The sequence below is a fragment of the Meleagris gallopavo genome, chromosome 12 (assembly GCF_000146605.3).
Source record: "Meleagris gallopavo isolate NT-WF06-2002-E0010 breed Aviagen turkey brand Nicholas breeding stock chromosome 12, Turkey_5.1, whole genome shotgun sequence".
Classification (NCBI taxonomy): Eukaryota; Metazoa; Chordata; class Aves; order Galliformes; family Phasianidae; genus Meleagris; species Meleagris gallopavo.
In genome coordinates, this window is record NC_015022.2 from 10,140,645 (window position 1) to 10,163,394 (window position 22,750).

Here is a 22,750-nt window from a genome sequence, read left to right on the forward strand (position 1 = left end):
TAACTCAGTTTTGCTTTCCACTGATGACAGTGGAGCTGGATGTTTAGCCAAAACAGCAGAGTAGAAGAGCACACAAGGAAGGGCATTTTTTGCCATTTTTTGCCATTTTTCTACATATTATAAGTGCAGAAGTGGATGTCTGCATGTGTGTGCTTAGCATAAAGTATCACAAGATACAGCTGCTAGTATTAAAGCTCCTCCTTCCCTGAGCTCAGGCTGCTCATTTAGCCAATCCACTTCCACATTCAGAAAAAGGGAACCACACGTAGGTACTCCATGAAGGGTAGCAATTGTTCAACAGTACATACCTGGAAATTTCTTCAGTCTTCCAAGTGCTGAAGACCGTTTTGGGAACCCTGTAGGAGCCTGTGCAAGTTTCCTATAGCATAAGACCAGAAAGAATAGTTTCTCTTGCTCTTGCAACTGTAGTATTTTCCCACTGGGTACAGTATGTATGCAAATTTATTCACAAGTATGCTTACAGCTATCCCTGGGGTTGATACACACTTTTGTATAACCAAAAGAAAAATTACCTTTTCACACAGTTACTACTGTCTTGCTAAGTGCCACGTAGAGATATCGTTGTGCAGGTATAGGAGAGACTCTATGAAGTGGACAGTGCAATGACGAAAAAGAAAAGATCGAATGTGCATTTTAAAATTCTAGTAGGCTTTCTTTATAGAAGAAGATCTTGAAGAATGATGATCAGAGTCAGCATTTTCCCCAGTAACCCATTCAAGAGGAAGTAGTAAGGACACAGTGAAACCTGAAGAGAAATGATGAAGAGAAACGATATATATTTGCTTTCCAGTGTCCAAGGTATTGCTTGGCAGAAAGTCACCTTCAACTTTCATAATAGACCGTGCTGTCAAAAAGAAGCAGCAGAAACAGAGCTGACTGGCAGCCAGAAATAAATGTGATAAATCATTTGCCTCATCTACAGAAAGAGATTTCCAGGGTAGATCAGCCTGATTCAGCTCAGCTGCATGGACTTTCAAACCACTCCCTAGGCAGGGGCTCTGGGTTTGCTTTCTGAAACCCAGCTGCTATAGGCTCATTGATTATAAGAAACCATGTGTATCTGTATAAATGCCTGCAGTAAAGGTTTCTTTTTTTTTTTTAATTTAAGATATGGTATGATTCCTAAAGTACCATTGCCAAACCAGAGATGTTGTGGAAATATGTTCCTGCCATATATCTATAGTTTGTGGCTGGAAATGCTAAGTGCTGATATAATAGTTCTCAGTAGTGCTTTATTTTGCCCTTCTTCATGGGCAGAAGGGAAAGAATGGTTCTCTCCAGTCAGCTTCTTCAGTCTGTTTGTGCCAGCAGAACGCATTTGTTTCTCATTTTTGATTCCTCCTGATTGTTTCTGCTGTTTACTTTAAAATACCATATTTTGGTTCTATTATCTGGTATCTGTCTGATAAATAGCACAAACTGCAATGCTTGGACAGTACTGCAATGGCTAAGAGGTGCAGGCTGATATCTATGTAACTATATATGATTTTTTTTTCCTCATAATAAGTAATTAGACCTGCTAGGGAAAATAAATTTTTCCCTGATTTTATGTGGTGCTGGTAGAAATTAGATTGCTGGATCTGCAAATGCTTCTGCTAGTCAAATGTCTTGCCAGAACTAAATTCCCTGTTCCAGCCTCCCAGAGTGGCAGGGGCTCTTCATTCATGCTATGGTGAGAACCCGTGTGTTTAGCTCTGCTGAAACTTTCAGGGTGCCTCTCAGACTCAGGCATTTATCACTTCCCAAGTGTGTCTGCTGCTGTTTTCCTCCTGCTGAAGTACTCTCAAAGCTTTATTGAGTAGGCAGGAAATAGCTTTATGATAATGAATGGTGTACCGAGTTAGTGGCTCATTCATTAGTTACAGCAAATGGTCACAATTCATGTCTTAATGAAGCCAGATGTATGAATGAGAGACAGAACTCTCCAAATGGTTTCTTAGTAGAATGGTATTTTCATAAGCTTGATAGTATGACAGATAAGGGATTTTTACAAAAACAGCCTGCCAAATCCAGTGTATGCACTGTAACACTTCATATCATCTCCCTGTTCACTTCATGTCTTGCAGGACGGCAGAAGTGGAAATGTTGCTTGACTGAGACCAGATAACATGAAAGTGATTATAGCTGTTGGGGATAATCAGGAGGTAGAACTGACAGAGACAGAAGTCAGCTACCGTGATCTATCTGTCATCTACATGGATGATAGTTTAGGGATCTCACTGTCTTATCTTTGTTTCTGTGAGTTCCCATATAGAAGAAGATATAGAGATACTATTTTGTGTCCCTGCACAGGAGATCTGATTTACTTTGTTTTCTGATGTGTAATATACCTGTCCTATTGCCTTAGAGCAGACCCATTTTGAAGTAGTATTTTTTTATTTAAAGTTCCATGGCATGCCCATGTGGAGCTTTGGATCTCAGCTTGAGGTACTATTATGAGGCTGTTGGCAGCTCTGCAGCTGCTCTCTGATTTTGGGACAGCAATAAGTGGTTTTAAAGTCATACCTAGCCTTCCTCATCTAAAGAAGGCCTCCCACCAACTCTGTTTTACATACAAAATTCTGCCTCAGTCTTTTTCATTTATGTCCATCACCATGACAGATTAATTTTTAGCAGTCTATAGACCTGGACTTATGCACCTATTTTGCTGTGACTGACAGTAGTTACTTCTCGAGTTGCATCTCAACATTATTTGAAAGTTGTAGGAATATTCTCATTTCTCTTTCACTGCACAATCACAAAATAATCTCTGTCTATGCACTGCTCTTTATGCCCGTTGTTTGGGAGGTGTTGTACTGTGCTATAATGGCTTTTAACACAGCACAAATATCTTAAATAATTGCAGCTTAAACATTTGTTAGTACTGATGGGTTTGTCTCCTTAGTCACCTATGTCTCATTTTGTCCACAAGATGGTGTTGATATTCTGCCCTTATGGTGAGCTCTGTGTCAATGGAAATATTCACTGAGGCATGTAACCTAAAAAGAGCTCACCATTAGATAACCTTTGGCATTGCCTGTGAGAGAGAACCTGAAGGCCTGGCAAGCTTTTGCAAAGTAAGTTTTATTCCAATGGATTAAGGGGGATGCAGGAAAGGGAATGCCTCATTAAGCCCCCTTCCCAAAATCACAGTCCTGCAATAAGCTTGAAAAACTGTTCAGCAGTTTGCACAGCATAATAGGGATTAATTCCCACTTGTAGGTCCATCCAGGCCTCCACTGCTCAGCCCATGTGATGTGATGAGTGCAGTGCTGCCAGCCCGGTATGCTACCCTCTGACCTGCATGGAAACCTCAGGGACCATCCCTAAGTCACATCCTGACACAAAGCACCACGTTTGATTTAGATATTGCTGTTGCCAGTGACAACAGCTGTAGAGGGTGCTGCTGTGATGCCCCTAACTTTTCTCCAGCCTACCCTAAGGGATGTTGCAGAACAGTTTTTGTTTATTCTTCTTGTTCCTGTTGACATTTTGCTCAAAGTAAGTGAAAATACGTACAAGTAAAACACTTTTTGAAGTATCCTTTGTTTGGCCATACACAAAGTATGTCAACATCAGAAATAACATCTCTGTACATGTGACAGTGATTGATTGAGTGCTAGGATGCAGTCAGCTATCTCCTTAGGAGTCAGCTGAATTGTTTAGCTTTGCACAGTGCATCAGAAATTACATTTAAGTGCAAATGAAGGTTGAATTCTGCCTTCTGACAACTCCTTTGCAAGGGCTGAGAGCTACAGAAAGGTATCAGTGTAACCATTGATTTTAAAAACATGGTCCAAAAGCTGTAAATTTATAGGACTATTCTTCCTGAACTCCTCCGGTTCAGTTATACCTCTCTGTCTATAGGAAATTAAGACCAAATGTCGATATCCTATTCAGCTATGGCACAGGTGAGATTTCTGTGGGCAACACAGTGTATTTCAGGAGTTCCTGTTCCCTCAGATCACTATTCAGAATATTCCCTTCTGTTAATCAAAATATACTGCTAACTGTTAGAAATAAAGAATGTTTTTAGAAGAACCAGGAGTTAAGCTATCGACATGAACCTTAACAAATCCCAAGTCATTAGGACAAAGTACAATTCAGATTTTTACAGAAATTGCTTTGGGAGTTGCATATTATTTCTTCTGCAGATTTGAAATCTCATTTTAGAAGTACATCAGCAATCGCCTTTTGAACACCAAATTTAAATTAAAATGCAATCTATCCTCTTTATTCTTCTTTCTGTATTACTTCTGAGTCAGCAAAGCACTGAAATAACTGTTAGGTGACTTGCTTGGCCCCGGGTAGCTGTAATACTGAACTGTGTTCAAGAAAGCCAGAGTTCATTGACCCAGACTCTGTAACACAGTTCATGTAAAAATTATACCAGACCTGTTAGTTTTTTTCTCCAGTTGACTAGTAAGCACTTTGGTTACCATTAAGTGTGTCACATCCTTGTAGAATGGGGAGATACAGAATTTTCCTTATCTCACGTTAAAGGTACCACTACTTGACAACTTATGATGTCAGTATTTATCTAATACTTCATACACAGATGTATGTTGTTTACCACAGAGTTTTCCTCTCATAGGAAGCGTATGATCCTGGCATTTCTCAATACAGCAGCGGTAACCGTGACTTGTTCTGGGAATGTGGGCTTCCCAAAGAGCAGGAATTTTGAAATCTGAGGATTTATACACATTCAGCCTTCCTTTCTTGGCAAGAAGGACTGAACCAGGTTTCTTTGGCCTTGTGGTGAGCTAGGATGGCTGGCACTGGGAGTTGACATCTCAAGTTGCGAGGTGTTTGTGGTGCCGTAGGGAATTTTTTAAAACAGGAGTGAAAAGGGGATTTCAATGTACCTGTTGTGGCTTTGAAGGAATAGATCTCTTCAACTTCTTCTCTGTAATCTTGCTTACTGAGTCCCATTCCTTGGGAAAGCTCAAGGGCTGTCAGAAGGCTGGTGAATATAATATTAAAAAAACAAAAATCCTGAATTGCAAAGACTGTGTTTCTTGACCACAGTGAAAGAGGAAATCAGGTGAGACGTAAATAATTGGTCTCCTATGTGCGTGGCATGTACTTCAGCATACTGCTGTTCTCTTTTCTATATATCCAGCAACATGCAGTAAGTTGGAGACTAGCTAAGAAGAGGCAGGGTTGAGGACTGCAGTGCCTGCCTTTATCAATTGTTAGGCAATGATTTCACAGTTGTAGTTCATTTTCCTCATTATGGTGCCTGGAGATGGGCTGTACTGCACCATAGCTGTCAGCAAGCACCAGCATACTCAGGTCTTATCCTTGCTTCTGCTGAAATATGAGCACAGTACGATACAAAATGAGATTTCTTTCCTAAACAAGAGATTTATAATAGCCAAACTCTCAAGATAGGTCTAATAAATATCAAAACCTAAAGCCTTTGTAACGATCTTCAAGATACAGTCATTGTTATGATAACTCAGCCTCTGATTTCAGCTCACAAACATATTTAATCTGGAACAAGCAGGTTTATTTCAATGAATCAAGAATCCATGTTTTCTCACAGCATCCCTGATCCCTGTCTTCCAGCTTGCCTCAGGAAGGAAAAAAAATTAAACCGTTGTTTAACGTTGACCGATAGCACTGAAGTTACAGTAGGATGTCAATTAACCTATTCTGACACGTTTCTTGTGACAGCAGCTTGTTACTCACAGGCAGGGCAGCCTCTGCAATGGGCTGCTTTATCAGGGTTTGGGTCAGAGGCTGCAAGACCTGTGGTTTGAGTTTTATGCTCACGCCTACTGTGAGTTCAGCCAAGCACTCAGCTTGGTGAGATCTGAACAGTGCTGGGTTGTCAGTAAGAGCCTAGCATTGCCAGGTTTGGGGCAGCTTGGTGACACGCATACCCCTCTGTAGCACTGGCAGCTTCCTTTTAGTTTCCCACATTAGCTTTCCTGATGGCTTGAGCTCAGCTGGGAACTTCTCGTTCAGCAGGGCATTTACAGTATCCCTTCCCTCTGCCAGACCACCCATTTTCACAAACTCAACATCTCCTCTCTACAGAGTTTGGCTCTATTCCCAAGAAACTCAGACAGAGCCCACAAGTAATACAGTGCAATTTCCTTAGGAAACTAAATGAGAAATAGTTTATAGCTTTTGCTGCTGATCCAAAAGAAATATGTTTCAGACATGCTCCTGAGGATTTCTCCTTGCTTCTGCATTAGAAATGCAAAGAGTTGTTTTTGTCTCTATGGCCCATTCCATTTAACAACTCTTCTCCTGCAGAGGTAAATGTTATTCCTACCTGTTTTCTGAGGCAGAGAGAAAAACTGCATCATACTGTGGGCTCTCCTGAAATAAAAAAGGAAACAGATACCCAGATGCAATTACAGCTCTCACTTCCTGATCTCCACTTCTGTACTTGCTGTACTTCAAAGCCATCTTTAGACCCATCTGCATTTTTCCTTTTTCCTCTTCTTCACTTTCCCGGTTGAACTTCACAGTCAGGTCTTCACAACAAATGGTCTGAAAAGTCTATTTTCCTCCAGCCTCAAGTCACCTTCTGATGCAAGGAAGAGACACTGCTGTTGCTTTACAGGGGAAAACCACTGAGCTACACAGACAAATGTGTCTGGCTTGTCATTGCCCAAGAGGTTAGTGACTAATCCATGGGGAGAGTCCTGATGTCCTAAATTAGTCCAGAGAAAACCAAGCTGTGGGCTCTCCTTCCTGTGATCTGACACAGCTTGGAACAGATGTCTGGTTTACACTGAAGGTTCAAGCTGAAAACCTTGTCGAGTTTGTTTCTCCACAGCAACCATAGGAAAGTTTATTGTATGTTATGCTGTGCATGGGGAAAGTGTTTCCTTTAATTGCTCTGTTTTAAATTAGGAAATGGCCAATTCAAAACCAGAAAAACTTTGACAATTACTGCCACAGGATATCATCAAAAAAGGAGGCGTAGCATGGACACCTACGTGGATAATTAGATACAGATCTTTTGCTTGTTAGTTAATGCAAGCAAGTTTCGGAAGCCTAGCTTGCCCCTACTCTGTGACATAGCTAATATGTCATGGAATGGGTGACTTGTAATGAGAAGACAGAAAAAAAATATAAAACAAAACCAAAGCATAAAGAAATTTTATATTTCACCTGGGTTCCTCGCCTCCTCTCTTAAAATTCAGCAGGCAATTAGTGATCAGAGATTTTTGCCCAAGAGACTCAAAGGAATGGCAGAAAACAGAGAGTCCTTGAAGCTGCTGTCATAAAGAGCCCTTGTGAATAATTGGGCAAAGACTGGCATAACTCCAACCTGCGTGCAGCAGAATCTTCCAGCTGGGCAGGGAGTAATTTGGCCGATCCGCTGCTAGTGGGGATAGTGAGTTCATGTGACCCTTGAATTATTTCAAAATAGGCAAAACTTGTTGTCAGAGGCTCAGTTACACTGCAGTGGAGTGAACATGCACCCAGCGCCTTGAGGAACACAGACATGTGTTGATCTCTGGGAGAAGGCTGGGATGATGTTACACGTTTGTCACCCATGGGGGATGTCGGCTTTGCTTTCCTTGGACTTGTGTGGGCAAATGGTAGGATAAGGAGTGAATATCTTCAGTGCACAGCCTGCTGTTCTTGTGAGATAGGAGTGTGTGAGTATTGCTAGTCTCACAGCACAGGTGGGGAATCTGGGGCACACACCAGGCTACTGGCTTCTAAATTTGCACTCTTATCCTTTGCTGTCCTGCCTTGCTCCGTAGAGACATCTGTGTCCTTGCACTTCTGGCCTATTTTGTTTGTCATATTTGACTTCATTTCTCTGAAATAGATGTGTAATCAATAATGCATACACCTGGCTTGCAGCTAGACATGCACTACAGTGTTTCTATTCATGCCCTAACTTAGATAGATGCTTTTAGTCAGTTACCATTTTGTAAAATGTAATCTAAATCTCCTTAAAGACCAATTTTAATTAAACTGCTGAGAAATCTCTCATGAAATCAAATTTAATGATTTGATTAATGAAAAGATGAGTGCATGAATCTAGGATGTGGTCTTGAGTAAATCACTTCTGTGCTTCGATGGCAAACGGGTCCAAAAATCTGATTCCAGTACCTGTAATTTTTAATGATACTGCCAATATGATCAATTGATTAAAAGATTTTCTGCTTTGACAAAATTGAAGTTAATCTTCCTCTGTAGTTATCATTAAAAAATAAATAGATGGATTTCTACCATATAACCATAAGAAATTACTCAGCAAGGAAGAAAGTCATGCATTGGACAGAAGCAATGTGACCTTCCTTGACCTTCCTTGTCCAGAGTAGCCAATGCCCTGGACTCCTCTGTTTTGGGGATTATCGCAGGGAAAGCCTTTCCTGAGGTAGTCAAGCAGCTGCACGGAGCATGAAGCCCCATGCATCCTGAAATAGATGCCAGAGATCAGAATCGGTTTTGAAATTGTAACTGCACTGCCTGATACACAGTGCAAACAGAATGAAGAGAATTAATCTTTTGTTACCTACTTTTATTTATACTTATTGTAGCCCCTCTCTAAGATGTGCATGAAGTATTTGAAGAGGAACATCTTTCTAATTTGAGTGTGCTCCTTTAGGTACACGATACCTGAGAAAAATGATCCATTTGCCTGAGGAATCTTCCTCAGCTGGGAAAAACGTTACCTCAGACTTATCGAATAGCCTGATTTTTATGGGCTCTGGCAGGGAACTAGAGACTATTTTGTAAATTTGTCCCTCTTTTTTTATGCCAACTTTTGAGAAGGAAGTTGTTTTAAGCTGAGTGTGTGGCAGACACCTGTGCAGGAGCTCATGTTCTTCCTCCTGCACATGGTTGGGCCAAGGCACCGGGCTGCGGGACCCCCAGGGCTGCTCATGCTGAGTTAGGAACAGCCAGCTCCCCTGCAATCTTCCCCAGATTTCTTTCATTTAATAAAAATATCTACCCAAGCAGTAAGTTGAATGTAAGTTGGCTTTATTGCTGCAGTGACGTGGAACGTTGGTTGCTGGGTGACCCTGCCTGTGATTTTATGGCCTAGGCCAACTCTGCAGCGCAGAGGTGTGGCCAAACTGCTGCACTCCATTCTCACCTTTCTCCTGAGATGATCAGAGCTTCAGTGTCAGCTCTCTTCCAGTACCTGGAAAGACAGAATCTGACAATCTGATTTTGCCATTTGTTATGTGAAAACCTGGATCCACAAGGAGGACCCAAGGGAGATCAGTACCTGTCTAGAGAAGCTGCAGAGCTTAACAGAAAGGCCAAGCTCTGTGCTGCTGTCATCCAGCAAGGAACCAGGATCTGAAACCTCGGATTAGGCAAATGGCCATGAAGCCTGTGTGTGGCTTACTGCTGGGATCTGACAAACTGGAATTCTAGAGCCTGAATGACTTGGTTTGGTTTTGCCTGGAGGGTGATTTAATGTTTTCCTTTGGAAACCAAAGTTTTTCAAATAAGCAGACATGGAAGAAAATGAAGAAGTAGATATTTTGGAAACCAGACCTGTCTCAAATGGTCCTCGGTGCAAGGTGAGGACTTCTTTTTTTCCAGTTACAGAAAATGTTATATCTTCCTGCTGTTTCCAAGTGGCTTTGGTAGACAATTGCCTTTGAACCAGAATGCACACAAATCCTACATCAGCCATTGTAAACAAGTTCAGAAATTCCTTACAGCAAATCTGTGCTAAGCATTAGAAATAGAACTGAAATGGTAATGGTTTTGGGTTAGCTACTGTCATCCAGCGCCCAGGAAGTTGCATATATCTGAGTAAGTACAGATTTCTGTGCTGTGGAAAGTATCAAAATAGTTTTCTAGGTTCTTGGAAAATCCATAGATGACTACTTACGCTAGCAAAGCCACTGCTTTATGATTTGCAGGTCAAATGCATTTAGTAAACCACAGCAAGCATAAGGTATGATAGGCATTAACAAATGGACAATTAAATTGTTAGAATGCGTTGTCCAGCAGCAAACTTCTAATATTCTCTTCAAGCTTGCTGGAGATCATTTAACCTTCCTAACAGGTCAGCTGTGCTTGTCAAATCTTGGGCAGTGACGTTCAGAGATTGTTTTCTGTTTGCTTCTGTTTGTAATTTGATCTCATGTAACAACATTGTCCTCAGCTCACATATAACCACAGGGACAATTCTGACATCCTGCCTGAAAAATCCTTGTTTCCCATGCTTGAAATATGAAAGATTTCCAATTTGGACAGGTTAGCATGTCTGTATTAATCTCATCCTGTTACATGCGATTAAAAGATTAGTGAATTGGGAACTGGGCATTCTACCTCCATCTTGTTGTACCCCTCGAAACTCTTTTTTTCTTTTTTTCGAGTTTTGGAGGGGGTTGGTGGAAGTTTTGCTGTTGCTGGTGCTGAGGCCAGGATTTCAGTGCAGACATTCATGCTTTGGAGAAAGCCTCTATAGGATCGTGTCAAGAACGTGCCAGTTCAGATGTTAGTTCAAAATTGCTTTTTCTTTATAAGAGTTACTGGATATTAAGAGAGAACATAGAGAACTGGGAACCTGCAAAATACCTGTGTTTGCTACTCATTAGAAATATTCTCAGTGAATGCAGAAATGTGTGTACCTAATGACAATATGTTTGGTTGGAAGAGCTGATCAAACAAAAGAAACACAATCACCTCGTCCTGCTGGACATCTGCTCAGCACTGATAACTGCTTCTCCAGATTGTTGTTCATACTGGTGCTCAGTGCCCTTCACTCCAACAATAATACCTATTGCTGATGCATTCTCTGTTCTTTTTGTTTCTTATTTAAAAGAGACATCCAGTTAATAGGCACAAGCAAGCAACACTCCAAAAAAAGTCCAACCAACCAAACAAACGAGATGAAACAACAGAAGTTTTTAAACACTGAGGGTGAAAATTGTTCCCCCTGAGATTTGGCAAGTGGGCAAAGATAACAAAATATGTTCACAGAATTCCAGAGCAGCTTGCAACGAAAATGGTTGTGTTTTGATTGTCTGTTACCCATCTCAGATCCTGACTCCTGTGAAGGTGGGGAGTTAAAATGATTTCTGGAAGTATTGTGCAGCTCTGCCCCTTGCTCAGTCATATTTCTACATATCTGCAAGCATGCATTGCTTCAATAAATTGGCAGTGCTTTAGATGGACAGATCGGAGTTCAGGGGAGCCTGGGCAGGATGCGTGGCTGTGGAACAACAAAATCTACTGAGTAGTAATTTGCATTCTCTCATGGCCTAAGTGTTCAAAGAATTTGTGAAGTTTTACAGGCTACAATATCATGGCCCATACAATGAGATTTTCCCTCTGCTAATCTGGAATTTTCTAGTTTTGCTTTAAAAACTGGAAGTTTGTGTGTGTGTGTGTGTGTGTGTGTGTGTGTGTGTGTTGTTTGTTTGTTTTGTTTTTTTCCCCTGGGAAAAACCAAGAGGATTTTTTCAATCTTACTTAAGTTATTGCGGTCTTAAAATACATAACTAACTAAACAAAACTACAGCAATGTGATAGCACATTCTTCCCAACAATTACCAAGAAATAATATTGAGAATAGCTCTCTAACCAGCTGTTCAGCAACTGCCTTCACTTTTTTTTCCTAAGTGCAAATCTGTGTTTGCAAATAACTTTGTATGTTATTGTGGGTACAAATGTTACTCATTAGAGCCTCTTTGTCGGCATTGCAAAGTGTGTAATTGAAGACCCAGCTACAAACATTTGAAGCTTGTGCTTCCTGCCTTTGTGTTCAGTTTAAGAGGATTCAGTCTCATTTCAAGATGCAACTGAAAGTGTGTTGATGTTCATTTATTTGTTTACTATCAAAACATCAAATATCGTTATTTTCCATAATTAGGAGGGACAATGCCTGTGCTGTGACTCAGGAGGAGGCATGCACGCAGGCTGGCTCGCACCAGTGCCAACAGGGCCCTGCTTTCATAGAATTTTAAATGCGCTTGTGGGGTTTTTAAATAAAAAAAAGCTGGTTAGTTATTAACTTGCAAGAATATCTGATTTTAGAGAACAGGAGATTACAAAACAAACTGAATTTTCACCAGCTCCTGAAGGGCAAACAGCACACTGCATCTGGGGGGAGAGAGAGAATTTTCCCCTTGCATTTCCCTGCAGTGTGTTTGTGCTGAAGCTTTTTCGCTCTCCTAGTACTTGATGTAAATGTTAATTAGCACTCCAGGGAAAATGTGTTAACAAATGTACCTTTGACACAGGTCCACAGCCGTGCTTTGCTCTGTAGCTGCAGGCTGGAAAGATTAGCTGGCAAAATACCTTGTGCTGCTTTTGAGGAAACTCCTCAAACACAAACTCAGCGGTGCTTGCTGAGTGCTTCGGCTTTGCTGCTCTGTTGCAACTCAGGCTGTACTTGCCGTTGTGAGGAAGAGATGCCTGGGAAACCTGAGCAGCTGTAAAAAATAAGAGCTGAGTCCTGGAAAAAGGAGGCTTGAAGCCATTAACAGGCTGCAAATAAGTCTGCCTGGGCTATTGTTTTCACAGAATTAGGAAAAATTGTTTTGATTTAGCACAAGCTTTGGCAGAAATGATTCCTTCTTCTCTTACAGTCTGATCTTGATTAGCAATAAATATGGGTGGGAAAGTCATTACTGTAAGCTGTTAGAGTAGAAAGGTGACAGTAACGCTTTCATGAACTCATTTATTTCCTTTCCATATATGGCAAGTCAGAGATTCAGAAATGGAAATCCTTCAGAGGTGGATTTTTTAGTAGTGTTCAGACCTGCTTTGACTCAGGTTAGTACATAGACATTCCAGTGCTGTCTGTCCAGTTTAATTCTTGAACATATAGGTATTTTGTACCATGACCTCTGTGAAAATATATGCAGACATCTTCCAAGACTTGTCTTGTTCAGCTGTTCATTGCTGTGCAATATCAAGTATTGATTTATTCCCTAGAGGAACAGCTCATTTAAGAAGGTAGCCCAGAGGGCACAGTGATGACCCCGGGGCAAGTCTGATCGCCCAGCATGGCCTGGACCTCTGCCTTGTTGAACTATGGATGTTGCTTTAGTTGCTTAAAAGGAAAACATATAATGAATGCTGAATTCTTGTTGGCCCAAACAACTGAAAGAAAAATTACAACATTCCTTAAATCAACAGATGGCAACTTTCTAAACAAAATTTGAATGTCAGCCAGGAATTTAGAAGGCAGGGCTGGATGCTGTGGCCAAACAAGTCCTTGAAACTGCCCTGCCAGGCTGAGCTGGGAGCTCTGCCTGGTGATGTTAGCCTGAATCTCAAAAGAGTTGCTTGTGCATGACCCCACCTGGTTTGCAGTCAGCAAATTTGATTTTCACTTCCACAGAATCCACTGCAGAGCACCTGCTGCATGAAATATGCATTTATACTTGACATGTCCCATGTTTTCTTTCTGTTTCCGCATATGGAGTTAAGGTTAATGTTCCATACACTGTGGACAAACAGTAGTTGCCGTGGATACCATAGCCTTGAATTTCCCATCTTCTGAGTGATTAAATTCCGCACCTTAATTTTGCTGTATTGGTTTGTTTTTCTAAGTCCTGATTTCCTTGGTTTGCTCTCTCCTCATGAGAGCAAAGCAGGACATTTCACAGGCTCCTTGTATCTTCTGGGGTATTGCATTTTGCACACTGGTCTGGAGGAACACGCAGGGCGTTGCTTTGCAACGTGCAGCGGCAGATAAGAGCAGCGTGACGCCCAGCTCCTGGAGGCCACGTGAGCCCAGGGCTCTGTAGGCAACTCCTCGCGTGCGAGGTGCCCCCAGGCTGCACGTATCTGATGAGCTAGGCAGGCCTCTGCAATGCCGCTGGCTTCCCAGCGCCTTGCAAAGTCTCCGAGTATTTAGGTTTATTCCATAATCCTAGCCCTCCAGAAAATGGCATAAAATAATATTGAATTGGGAACCACAAGCTATAAAAACTTAGCCCTAGTTGGTAAGTAAAACGAATAAGTAGCTGTTAAATGCAAAATGAAAAGGTATAACAGGACACTGGGTGCTTTTTCTGTTTAATCTGAAGTGTTCTATAAATAGCCAGGTTGCTACACATCGACAAAATTGGTCACCCCCCCTAATTTAAGGCATATCATGGGCAATGGAAAAAGTGGCCCATAGACCTGACTAATGTGGATAGAAATAGAGAGCAATTTGGAGAAGTAATGATATAATTCCAGCCTTGTAACTGCAGACCCTACAAACTGGACAGCAGCACCATCAGCTTAATGGCGCTTTCCTCCAGCAAACACTTATGGCGGCTGATGTTGATTATCTGACACTGTTTACTTTGAAGTCATGATAATTACAGCTAGAGTGTCATCTCACTGTAATTAACATGCTCCTCTACACCTAATTTATTCTGACAGTATAGATTAATGATGGTAAATGACTAGCGAGGATTTATCATGAGGTGATTCTGCATTCTGTGGGCTGCCTTAGACAATGACAGGAAGGGATTGTTAAGTTTAGCTATTGTCCTGATGTAATTGTGCATGCTCATTTGTAGCTTTGTTTTGAAGTAAAACTCATCCAAGGGCTTAATTAAGACTTAGTTATGGCCCCTGTGAGGCTGAGCCATGTTTATAAATGGGAGAGATACAGGCTGGTTATACTGCTCTGATTTCCCTGTATTGCAGTGCTTGTATCCCTGCTGGTATCAATAGGAGCTGGGACAAATCAGCTCTTCTGAAAATTAGGAGCTTAACTGATGGTGAGAGGTTTAAAAGACCAAGACACACTATAAAGGAGATGCTCCCCGAAGGGAAGGTATCGTGTTCCCTGCGCACTCAGTGCCTCGGGGACTTTCACTAGTCCTGCTTGCAAGATCTTGACTTTCAAGTCAAACCGGTCACAGCTTAGTGGACAGCACCATGTCATGCTAAGCAGAAAGTCGTGAAAAATGATACAAATGAAATGAAATTTTCTGAGGTGTACATGGCTCTCAATCTCTGGTTACTTCTTGCTAAAATTAGTTTCATCATTGGCTTTTCTTAATAATAGCTTCCTTGTGTACGCAAGGACTTAACCTGGCTGACTTTAACTGCGTCATGTATTGCCTCAAGAATACTTGATTAACAAGATGATCAAAGTGTGCTGTTCCATGTGTCAATCAATAGGAATTAATATGCAGGATCCTAGTAAAAAAATGTGAGATTATGATGGAGATTTGGTTTTCTTTGCACTTAAGTGTTGCTGTGAGCAAACAAATGCTAATACAGTGAGCTGGCTTCCATCGTCTCCACTCCCTTAGGCCAGCATTTTTCTTGTTCCTTGCATGTTTCCCCATTTTTACCAATTCAGATCTCCCATCTAGCTGTATTGACACTCCTTAATGTTTGCATCAGAGCTCTGAGATTTTTGGTTAAGGAAGTGAAACAGTGGAATTGCACAAATGCACAGCAGAGGTATTAAAGCAGCAGCAGGTGTCTGATTTGGGTTTGCCATATTCCCTAATGCATGCACAGATCCCGTCCTGAGGATCGGGCTGCAAATCAGCTCCAGCAGGTAGTGATCACAGGTCTAATAACTGATTCCTTAAAAAAAAAAAATAGGGCACAAGGAGGATTTGAGTTGACTGTGTAGACAGTTCTCAGAACATGCAGGTAAATCCCGACTTGCTCTTCTTTGTAGACTGGTTTGGCCAGAAGGGATTGAGTGGTCATAGCTTTTAAGACCCACTGAGATGAAAGGATTAATTTCTAGCACAACTGCAAGAATGACCTTTGGCTGAATACAGAGCACAACAGCTCCTCCCCAGTGGCACAGCGACATGCAGCAGCACCAGAACAGTGTACGTTTTGGGCACAGAGGGTAGTCCTGTGTGCTTCACTGCTCAAACTACATGCCTATGTTCTGCAGTCTTCCTCCAAATATCTGGCTGACTGCTTTGGCTCTGTCAGCTCCGTGCTGGAGCAATCAGCCTTTTTTTGGGAAAAAGAAAGACATTTTGGCCGTTGCAGAGGATGCTCTCTTAGCAACCTTTTTACTACTGAATTCAAATATAGGCTGTCTTTTGAATAGAAACCTATGTAATACATTTTCAAAGAAAAGAGTATTTCATATCAGATCTAATTTTGAGGGAGAAGTAAAAGATACCTACCCTGAAACTTGCAGCTCACATCCCTTTTCATTTTTGTTCCCAACTGTAGCAAAGGGAAGATGGAGAGAGTTGGACAGTACAGTTTGGCTTGAAAGGGACAACTAATTCCCTTTCCTCCTCTCAGAAGGTAAATCTGTGGACAGAGACCTGCAGTGTGTCAAGGGGGAGCATGTTATGAGATTGGCTTGTGCACAAGAACACTGATAGTGTCTGTCTGCTTTGGGAATAGCTCACCAGTCAGTGCTGGCCACACACACAATTGGCCAAAACAGTCACCTACCCCACATGAACTCAAGTTGGGCTCTGCTGTAAGTGATTGGCTGATGTGATGTTTGGTAGACTGTTGCTCATAGATTTGCCCAAGCACAAAGCTTAAATGCAAGTGTCTTCAATGTTTATAGGAAAATACTGCTGTGCTTTACCCTGGGGACACCAGCTTGGCCCTGGTGGCTGCTGGCCGTGAATTGGTGCTCCCTATGCTGTTGGTCTTCACTCCATAACCAAATAGTTTCTCTTCTGTAAATGACCACACAGGGAAAGTAAATAGAGCAGGGGAAACAAGAGGGTGGGGAGAGAATGAAAGAGCAGGAACACCTTTTTTATTTCCCCTGGAACAAAAATCTTTTGGGAAATGGGTACGTGTGAGTTGTTGCCCCTTCTCCAGCCTCAGAGGGATGACGACAAGGTGCTGTGCATGTGGATTAAAAAGGAGGTCTCTGAGGCACCGAGGCCATGAAAACGCACAGTGTTGGCATTTGTCCTGTTGGCTGTAGAGATGCCTACTCTGCACTTTAATCCCTGAAGAAACTGGGGTACATCTGAAAGGGTCAATAATCTTTGCAATTTTTCCTCTTCTGAAATAAGAAAATAGGGGTTGGGAGCAGAGCTCTGTGAATGTGGAGTGTTTCTGGTTTGCTATTTGAACACCCCACCCCGGATATGAAAAATAAACAGGTCAAATGAAACCAAAAGCAGAAGTTTCTGTGGAGAAAATTTAGACGTTTGGGAAGAAAAAAAAATGCACCATGTTTTACTCAGCACTAAGTGCCTGATGTTGCTTTATAAACTCTTCATTTTTGTCCCGTTTCATTCTGGGAAAAAAAAAAAATCAAACCCAAGCCATTTAATTTAGAAAATACCAAAGCAAAATACTTAACAAAATCATAGAACAGTTGATGCTGGAATGCACGTCTGGAAATCACCTATGCCAATTCCTCTTCTCAAAGCGTATTTGAATGTGCTATAAACAATTCTGTTTTGAGTTTTTCTTTGTGTCATTTCCCAAATTTGACTTAAATTATGAATAGATCTGGAGCCCGTAGATCGTATGTTGGAGTGGATTGAATACATATTGATTTGTCTGGCTTTTTAGGCTTCTGTTTGGAACATTTGTGTCCTCTTTGCCAGGTTGGCAATGTACACCATTTTTTTACTCTGTATACAAAGTGTTTCCCAGATGTCATGAATTTCACATAGTCCCTCCATTGGGTTTGATATAGCCAAGACAGTCTGACCTCATGTTTGCTTATTGTAGTGCACTTCTTTCTTGTAACTTAAAAAAAAGTGTGGACACTTGTGAAGGAAAGCATCTGTACTTGTTATGAAAAATAGGAATACACTGTCTGGTTGGCTTCATACCTGTGCTCGTGTGAATCAAAATGCTCATTGATGTCTGCCAATGATTTACTAAAGGGACAAAATAGGATCTGCCATTTATTCATTAACTTCTTTTGGCCTTTTTTTAAAAAAGGAGAATTAAAGGGTGAAGGGGCAACACTCAATACTCAGAGCGCATAAAGAGCAGCTGATGACCAGAAACATGAGTAAATGACCAGAATGACTCTGCTTTCAGCCTTGGATATGCCCAGAAGTTTCCTCAAAGTCTAGAAAAAGTCCCCAGAATTGGGAAAATAATTTGGTGGTGCCCATGACTGTCCCTCTCCTGTGGTCTGTGAGGTTTGGTAAGGTTTTTTAATCATGATTGGTGTGGTTTGGACACTGACTGGAGCAGTAATATAGGTTTTGTCACACATGGTGTCATACAGAACTGTGTGCATGAGTGAGGAACTGTCCTATGCTGGCTGCTAATGTACAGCTCGAATAAAGCACAGCCCTGCTCTTGCTTCCAGTGCTGCATGAAACATGCTCACTCTTTGCGAAATGGAAGGACAGTAATGGTTCTGTCAGCAAATGCAAGTCAGCAGTTCTATTCTTTTTTTTCTATCAAGGTTTATTTTAGTTTCCCGTTCTGCCTTTTCTTATTGCAAATCATAAAAACAGACTAAGGCTCAGGGGTTCCTTTGCAAAACCATTCCCTCATGCTTACAGCTGGAGTAATTTTCCAACATCGACATGAGCTCACAAAATTTTAGTCTGACTCTAAAGAAGATTTTCCAGAGTTGGCTGAAGGTTTTGGCTTAGTTATAAAATTAGCTATTCCGGAAACCTTTCTGGAGTGGATTCTGGATAACCTGGCACTATTTAGAGCATTAAGAAGTCGTGCATAACTTGGCCTTTCAAAATATATAAGGCTTCTACATTTTTTACCTCACAAGATATCTTCCTTTTCATCAAATATCAGCTGTTTCTAATTGCTTCATCTTATTTCAGTCATGTATTTTCCTTTTTTTTTTTTTCTTTTTGTTCTGATGCATAACAAAATACCTTCTTTAAATCAACTTGAAGTAATTCATTTTTCCATTCATCCCTTTGCTTGTGCTGGTTTCTTTTCTGATTGGAATGGTGCATGAATGTCATGTACTGAAGGAGCAATATCATCTGTGCAGTCCTGAGTGCAGTGGAGTACTTGGCTTCACTTCTGCAGCTTAATAAGTGAAAAACATGAAAACAGCTGCCAGTTTCTGTTTTTTCACTGCTTTACTTTCTGCAGCTCTGAGCAGAAGTGCTGAGGCCACAGCAGCTCTGCACAGCATGATACCCAGGTCCCTGGTCTGGTGAGTGTGCAGTTCTTTGCTTCTTGTTAAAAGCATGGGGTGAGGCATAGGAGCGTTATAAAATGCATCCATGCAAGTTCTGCATCAAACGTGACTGAGTATTGCCACTTCTTGGTCCTGCCAGCTCTGTAACACCCAAATGCAGTTTTGCTCTGCATTGATGTGTGGCTGACAAGCGTGTCTGCTGCTCTTAAATAACCTTGGTTTGTTGCCCTCAAATTAGAATGAAATTTCTCCAACCTTTGAACTCTTGTATAATGGCCAAACACCCACCAGAATTCTGATCAATGTTCATATGACACATGCATTTTTCTTACAATCGACAAACACAGAAGTTGAAATTATCCAGAATAAATAAATATGACACACAGCCAAGCATAGAAAAGGATTTGTTTTGATTTGCATTTCTTTTCTTTTTTCTTTTTTGGTGGATAAGGATTTGACGAGGCGAAGGATCCAGGTTGTTGTGGCAATCATATCCCAACTCTACATCAGCCAATGTGAGCTGTGCTCCACAGAGGAGTGGAGTTAGGTCTGCATGTGGGCCCCAAGCACTAAACCTTACTGTCCAGAGTGGGATATGTAAAACTGCATTTCCCCAGGATCACTGCCAAATGACTGATCTTGGACACTTTCAGGCATTCCAGCATGTCTGGTTAGTGGTTACTCAGCCATCCTATTGTGTTTTTGGGAACCAAATGTTTTACATGCTAAAGCAAGGTGCATGTTATACAAGGAGTGTTTATAATGGATTGAGATAGAGTTTGTAGCCAACACGTGGTGGCTTTACATCAAAGATAACCATCTGAAGAGGGAACACTGTGTATGTGCTCGAAGTCAGAAATGTGGAGTAATCTAACCCCTTCCTACTGTTTACTTAGGAGCCATGGGCAGATGGATGGATAGAAAGGAGGGATTTTAAAACTCTGAGTGAATTGGTTTTGAATTCTGTTTTGACTTCCATGCAAGTGGCAACTACAAGTTATGGCCAGAGCTGACCTAATGAGACATGCTCTGAAGTAAGCACTACTCACACAAGCATCAAACTATTGCCAGTAAAAAAGAGCTTGCACTTTTTGCAGAGACATCCTGAGCTTACAGACTGTTCTGTTCCATAGCCTCACCTGTTCACTAATACCCTAAAACTGCACTATCTGTGGTCATTCCTTCACTGCTTGCTTCTCAATGGACGTCCCAATGTCATCTCACAAGATTCCCTTTTTTGCTTAAGATACAACTTACATTTAATAAAACAATCAATAGTACGTCTGACCACTGCCCACCTACTGCCTGAACCCTTTCCTGTAGCCAGTGTATCTGCCAGAGGGCATGGCTGCCTCTTGAGAATGCTTTGTAGGATTTCACTGTACTTTTTGCCTCAGTGATACACTATTGTGGTTTCCAAAGGTTAATTGTAAGTGCTCTACAGAAGAGATGTCCTGTCCAGATAGCATGGTTTCCTTTTAATTGTGAATTTGGATCCATCTGGTGATGGGCCAGAGTCAGCACTGTGCAGGCTGTTTTGATACGAGTTGAACCTCTTTACAAACACTTTTGTTCCTTCTTTTTAATCCTGACTCCTTCCTGCCCTCATATGGAAGCTTTGGACCTCCTGTTTGGCATCAGGGCTGGATTGGGTCGCAGTGCTCCCAGCCTGATGGAGGGTGCAGGCAGGAAGATGAGCTGTGCTGGGCAGCATGTGGCTGAAGGCCGCTCCCAGCCGCAGCTGCTGTGTGCTGTGCTCTGTTGTGTTAGGCAACACTAAATCTTCTAAGAAACACGTTAAACTTTGTGGTTACATGAATCTATTGTCTTTGCTGAAAATTTCAGTCAGTAACCTGTTATACCAGTGCAAGGAGCAGTTTTCATGTTCCAACATGTTCCCCTAAAATACTGGGTGTTCAGACAGGGCAGGGCTGACAGCTCCCTGTCAGGGTCCCTTCACCCTGCTAGCTAAGCTCGATTTTACACCCATGCAAATGAGCACTCAGGAAGCACACCTTAAAGGAGTCCTAAATAGTTGGAACTGGGTAGGACTGGGGGGTTTCATGGCTTCTCACTCACCGCCATCCCACAGTGACTGAGAGCTGAACCCTGCTGGGCTCCAGGAAGGGGAAGCAGCACCTCAGCTGTCATTTGGCAGCAGAGAGCCATAAGCAAGCTCAGACAGGCATGCCAGTACGCTTTTGGGCCTTCTGCTCATCTTGCTAGTGTTCCTCTTTAAGTCCTCCCTGAGCAGGACAACTGCAAATGCAGAAAATGCCAACAAATCCATGCTCAAACAAGAACTTAGAAGTCTTTAAAACCAGCAGAGTTGAGAAAATGGAAGATGAGAAGTGTTTCCTTTAACAGCTGCAGGTATCAGGTAATCTGTTATTGCCCATGCACAAGTCAGATGCTGAGAGAGCCAACTGCACTTGTCTGCCCAGTGCACCAGCTTCCTGCAGGAGCTCCTATCTGTAACAAAGCCAGGAGACTTTCCTTTCCAGGAGCAAATCTGCCACACTAAATGCCATCTCGCTTCATTGAACCTGACAAGAATTTTCATTGTATATTGAGCATCAGAGAAATACAATCTTAAATAAATATCAGCAAGTTATGTTTAAAAGCCTTTTAGATGAGTGCTGGACAGTTTGAGCTTGTGGTTGACACTGCGCAATTTCTTGCTGGTCTTGACTAAGGAATGCTAACTCCCAGAGGGGCAGGGCTCTGCTGTGGGTTATACCAAAAGTACTCTAAAAATATAGATTTTTATTTGACTATATTAACTATCTTAAATATTCAATTGCCCAGAAAACTGAAATTTCAAAAGAGGGTATCTGTTGTGAAGGAAGTCGAATTATAGCCTTTCTTCCAGGCCATGGTAAATACTTCCTAGGTGATTTGGGTCAATCACTCAATTTGTGTTTTCCCTTCTGTAAGGAATCAGTCATAGATCAGCCAATATTTCTGATGTATTCGCGTTTGCTTGTGATACAGCGGTAGAACTTCAGGTAAACAAGAGTTTATTTTCATTTGCAGCTCAAGAGAGTAAAGAAAGCAATGCAACAGTGCTTTTAGAAGAAATCCGAGATTTCTGTAATCTCTTCTGAGGCTCTTTTTTCACTGAAGCGGTTAATAAAGCTTGGATGTAGTGTATTCTAATGTGCATAATTGAGTTGAGCACTTTAAATTCTTTTAGTTATATGGCTCCTGTCTGTCTGTTTTTGTTTTACTTTTTTTTTTTTTTCCATTGCTGAGCTCTATAATTGTTCCTTTTAGCCACAGTCACCTCAGGTCAGGCTGTACCTTGCGAGGGAGCCGAACTGCAAACAAGGCCAGCTAAATCCCGTTCCTGTTGTTAATCCTCCCAGTTCTGGGTCTAGCACTTGGCAGAGCAGCAAAAGCAAACTTTTTATCATAAGTTCACATTCTCCTCAAGTGGAGGATGAGTTGGGTAATTCCAGCCCTGTCTAAGAAGGGGGTAAAGTGGCAGCTAGCTCATATTTCCATAATGCAGGGGCCACAGAATACTTTATTTAAAGACCACCAGGGTGAGTTTGGTGTGATGACATTGTTTCTTTTCCCAAAATGTTTATGTAAAAGGTAAACCTGGTGATGTCTTTAAACTGACGAGAAAACGGTGAAAGCGTGAGTAGTTTGTAGTCTGGCAGAACATTGGCCTGGGTCTTCAGCTTTTGTCTGAAGCTTGCAGTGCTATAAAGGATTTTTATTCCTTTTTTTTTTTTT

The 22,750-nt window shown here is 41.6% G+C and overlaps 1 protein-coding gene across 1 annotated transcript in view; it reads left to right on the forward strand.

Moving 5' to 3' along the window:
* Positions 1 to 9,087: 9,087 nt before the first annotated feature.
* The window catches only part of PDE8A (phosphodiesterase 8A), a 134,633-nt gene continuing 120,970 nt past the window's right edge, over positions 9,088 to 22,750 (forward strand). Inside the window, exon 1 of the mRNA XM_010717448.3 lies at positions 9,088 to 9,518. Coding sequence (XP_010715750.1) covers positions 9,453 to 9,518 — 66 coding nt within the window. The 5' untranslated portion in view covers positions 9,088 to 9,452. The remainder of the gene's footprint in view (positions 9,519 to 22,750) is intronic.